The following is a 4,453-nucleotide window of genomic DNA, read 5'->3' as shown; positions in this document are numbered from 1 at the left end:
AGGGGCATTGTGCTATGGGAATGGGGATTACCATAATGTCAGCTTGTTTAGGGTTACATTACATTAACCCGTTCACACACACACATTCATACACCGATGGCGGAGGAAACCACGCAAGGCACCAACCTGCACATCGGGAGCAATAGAGCGTTGCAGTCCCGCCCCCTCGAGAGACCCGGAAAATAAATCCCCATTCATTTTCCTCAGACATTTCAGAAAGTATTTATTTAAAGACGTTTACGCCGCGGACAAAGCCAACTCTTGTCGTGACAAATCATGACAATAAACACAATGTTTTGGGCCAAACAAAGAATTAGAAAGTAGAGAAAAACGGCAGGTTACAACACTTTTGTTGTTTTTCTTCTTTGTAATTATTTGTTTGGTCCAAAATATTGTGTTTGTTGTCATGATTTGTCACGACTCAAGTTGGCTTCGTACGACGCTTAAAAGGTCTTTAAATAAATACTTTTTGAAATGTCTATGGGAAAGATTCATTGGGATTCATTTCCTGGGCCTGGCGTCGTCATGAAAGGGGCCGGGACTGCGACGCTCTATTAGGGGTTCAGTCTCTTGCTCAAGGACACTTCGACACTAACTCTGGGGGAGCCCGGGATCTAACTGGGAACCTCAACATCCAGCCGCTCTACCGGCCACTCTACCCCTGATCCACTGCCGCCCGGTAGTTCTATTGGGAGAAACTGAGAAAAGTGTTGCGTCCTAATGACGCAGTGATGTTGTTGGCAGCTGAGACAGACAGAAGGTAAGACTGAGGGCATGTCTCACTGAGACAGACTGAGTCAGCTGAGACAGACAGAAGGTAAGACTGAGAGTATGTCTCACTGAGGGCATGTCTCACTGAGACAGACTGAGTTCTTATAATGAACTGAACTCACCAGAGGCAGAGACCAATCTGTCATTCCAAGCTTGACAGAGAGCATTTGTTTGTCTCTTGCAGACAGATAGACAGACAGACAGGGCTGTCATTAATCTTCTTTTCTGTGTATCCAGTGGTGACTCCTGAGTTGGAGAAAAGTCTGTCCAAGGTGTTTGATCTGCTTAAAGATGCCGCAGAGAGCTACTCCAAGGTGACACTGCTGTTTAGAAAGTTTTAAATTATTCATTTCTCCTTTGTCTCATGCCTAGTCATTTTTTACTGTGTGAGCCATGCCTTAAGTGGCTCCAACGACCGCTTGCGCATTTTGTCTATGATCCTTCACCAGAGAATACTGATGAAGGCGCGTAGCCGAAACACGTAAGCGTTCGTTTTATTGGTGTGTGCAAAATACAAATGTGAGTACTTTGTCCTCCATTTATTTAAATTTTTGGAGCCACGGCTGTGCTCACAGACTAGTATACTGTACATTAGAAGTAGGATGATAAAAAGAGAAAATGACATGTCTTGATGGCGTGCGTGCACATTTGTTTGTATTAGGACCAGTGTGTGCGTCAAGCATCTCGTTGTGTGAGGATGGCTAAGCTGGTGCTACTGCAGCGTCACTTCCTGAAAGAGGGCTCACAGCAACAGCTCATCAATCTACGCCAGGCTGACTTGCCCACCGCTACCCTAGCCATGCCACGGTGTTACCAGGTACACACGCAGTCACGCACGCACGCACACGCACGCACGCACGCATATCACATGCACACAGATAGAGTGGACTGTATTTATTTATGTGTGTAACTATGCGTGTGCGTAGGTGTTTGTGGTGTCCGAGGCCTATGACTACAGCCCAGACTGGGCGGAGCTTGTTTACCAGAAGGTCCTTGTTAACGGAGACTTCCAGTACCTAGAGGAGCTGAAACGACACCGGCCGCTGACCTCCAGTCTGTTTGAAGACGTCTCCAAGAAGTACGATTTGAACTACAAACTTTGATCCTTAGAGAAAGAATTGACGAATTATGCAATACACTTTGACAACAACACCCTGCTTCACACTTATTGAGTTTGTGTGTGTGTGTGTGTGTGTGTGTGTGCGTGTGCGCGTGCCCGCCCGTGTGTGTGTGTGTGTCCTCCCAGGTGGACTCTGAATCGTCCAGCAGGCAGTAGCAGCCAGAACCTGCGTGGGTTCCTACGGTTCTGTGATGATGTTTCTACATTGTACAGACTGGCCTACCAACACCAGCTCACTGACCTGGCCAACCTACTGTTACAAGACTGCAAGAGCAGCAGCTATCTCACTGACCGCCTGGCTAACTGACTGGCTGGTTAAATGACTGACCCACCTGGTTAACTGGCTGACCTCCTGAATGACTGAGCGACTGGTTAACTGACTCATCATCCGGTTCTCTGATTTAAAGAGTGAGTGATCCGTCTAGAGATTGTCTCACTCAATTTTCAAATGCTTCCGCCTAACAATCAGAATCACTAAAAATGCACAGAAAGTTCACCAAATATCCTACATCCCCCTCGCTTCCAATTGTCTTCTGCAGTCACGTCCTACTGTAAATACAATTACTCAAAGGGTATCTCGCTTGGTTAGCAGAAATGGGAATTCTATTTTAGGATTTGTTAAAATAGATACTCCTGAATGGAAATAACAAACAGAAGACAGCTTCCTGGCACAGCATTTGCGAAACTTGTATGTTGTCCAAAACGGTTTCTGTTCAAGAAATAGAAAAAGTATTTGTGTCCCAGTCGAGCCAATGTACTTATAATTTAGTACGAGCAGTCGACAGATTGTGGAAGAGCTTTCTGGCCTGCAATGATTAATTGACCTTATTGGTTAATTTGCTGAAAGTGGCTGTTCACACATCTGATAGCTAATGTTATAACTAACATTATCAACTTTATGTTGAATTCATACTTATCATCTAAATGCTTTCTACGATGTCTTCTGTGGAGATTAAATGAAAACTATCTCTGAATGCAATAAATTGTCTATTGATTAAATAACTGAACGTTGTAACTGGTTTACTGTGTGTGCGATATGTCTGTTAGCCGTTGACATTCAGAGCTGTATGACCACCGTGTTCTTCTAAGAAGCGTCTGGCTGCAGCCGTGTTCCAGAAGACGAGGTCAAGTGCTCATTCTGTAGCCTGGGTTCCAGCCTGATTCGCTGCGTTCCACAAAAACACGGAGCGCAGCAAATCAGCCTGGAACCTCAACTCACGGTCGCAGAGACAAGGAGATAAACAGCTCCACAGCTGTTTAAACTTTGAATCTCTGCATACACACACAGGTAGAGAAACACACTCTGTTCCTTTTGCACTTATTCTATTCTAACCCCTTAAAAACTATCTCTTTCATTCTCACTCCTTTTTTTACCACTCTGCCTTTCTGTGTTTTTTGTTATAGCTTGTTTCTGTTTGTCTGCATTGTTTTTATACCCTCTGCTAATATTCTGTCATCTTGTATTTTCTCTGTTTTTTCTTTCTATACTCTGTGGGTACTTTATAAGTCCTGGTGGGAGTGACTCTTTTGATCTGAATTTTTAATCAGGCAGAATCAAATAGACCACTCACTGAGTGCACTACTTGAGTCCCTCTGCTGGCTAGATCAAGGCTTTATTTAAAGCCTCAGGCAGTATATATCTGCTCTCAGATCACAGTCTGTGACATATTGTATCCTATCATTGTGACCTGGCAATACACACAATTAGGTCAGATCAGTGTGGCCTTCCTTTATTTTTTAAAATATTTTTTATCCCACAATTTTGTAACCCATTTTTCACCCCGTGTCAATTATCTAATGTGATCCTGGGCTCTACACACCCTCCGCCAACCTGGGGAGAGCAACGGACTTGAACTCATGCTTCATTTATGCATGAGTGTCCAAGTCGCTCCTTTACACCTGACAGGAGGGGAGTTTCCCTGGTTGGATGTATCGCGTGGAAGGAACACGTTATTCCAACCAGTTTCTTTCCCCTCCATCAGGCTGGCCAGGGGGAGGCAGTTTAGAGACCAGGATTACAGCATGTTTTTTGTGAGGGTACGTACGGGGAGAACATGCAAACTCCACACAGAAAGGCCCTTTCGCCAACCCCGCCTCGGGTATGGGCACTGATGACGCGGAGGAGAGGACAAGCCGCCAGCGTCCCAAGCGGAAATCGAACCCAGGACCTTCTAGCTGTGAGGCGACAGCACTAACGACTGTGCCACCGTGCCCCCTGTGGCTTTTCTAACATAGCCGCCCCCGAGTGTCTGTTATGGACAGTCGAAAACCAATATAAAGGCCACTACATTAGGTGAGCTGAGGTCAGCTGCCCCATGTAGGGATAGTAATGTTACATACACAATGTCCATCCATGTGGAGAGGTACTGACTGGATTAGAGGACGGTCACATGCTCCCATCTCTCTGGGTCTGACGGACTGCATCATGCAGTACGGTCAAATGCTGCTCCCTGCAGGCGTTACTGGGTCGCTTGAGGGTGCAAGCATGAAGCATCAGGCTTGTTGTTGTGCGATCCTATGATGAGTCCATCCATGTAGTCATTTACTGACAAGTTGGAGTTC

General features: G+C 45.6%; 1 protein-coding gene across 3 annotated transcripts in view; it reads left to right on the top strand.

Annotated features, from left to right (window-relative positions):
- spg11 (SPG11 vesicle trafficking associated, spatacsin) overlaps positions 1-2,887 on the top strand; it is a 75,433-nt gene extending 72,546 nt beyond the window's left edge. For all 3 annotated transcript variants that reach the window (XM_079500478.1, XM_079500480.1, XM_079500479.1), the window contains 4 exons: positions 1,009-1,085; positions 1,433-1,588; positions 1,698-1,849; positions 2,018-2,887. In XM_079500478.1, coding sequence (XP_079356604.1) covers positions 1,009-1,085; positions 1,433-1,588; positions 1,698-1,849; positions 2,018-2,198 — 566 coding nt within the window. In that variant the 3' untranslated portion in view covers positions 2,199-2,887. The remainder of the gene's footprint in view (positions 1-1,008; positions 1,086-1,432; positions 1,589-1,697; positions 1,850-2,017) is intronic.
- Positions 2,888-4,453: the final 1,566 nt, after the last annotated feature.

This window comes from Electrona antarctica (assembly GCF_951216825.1).
Source record: "Electrona antarctica genome assembly, chromosome: 5".
In the NCBI taxonomy this organism is placed as follows: Eukaryota; Metazoa; Chordata; class Actinopteri; order Myctophiformes; family Myctophidae; genus Electrona; species Electrona antarctica.
This window is presented reverse-complemented; position numbering and strand designations above follow the sequence as displayed.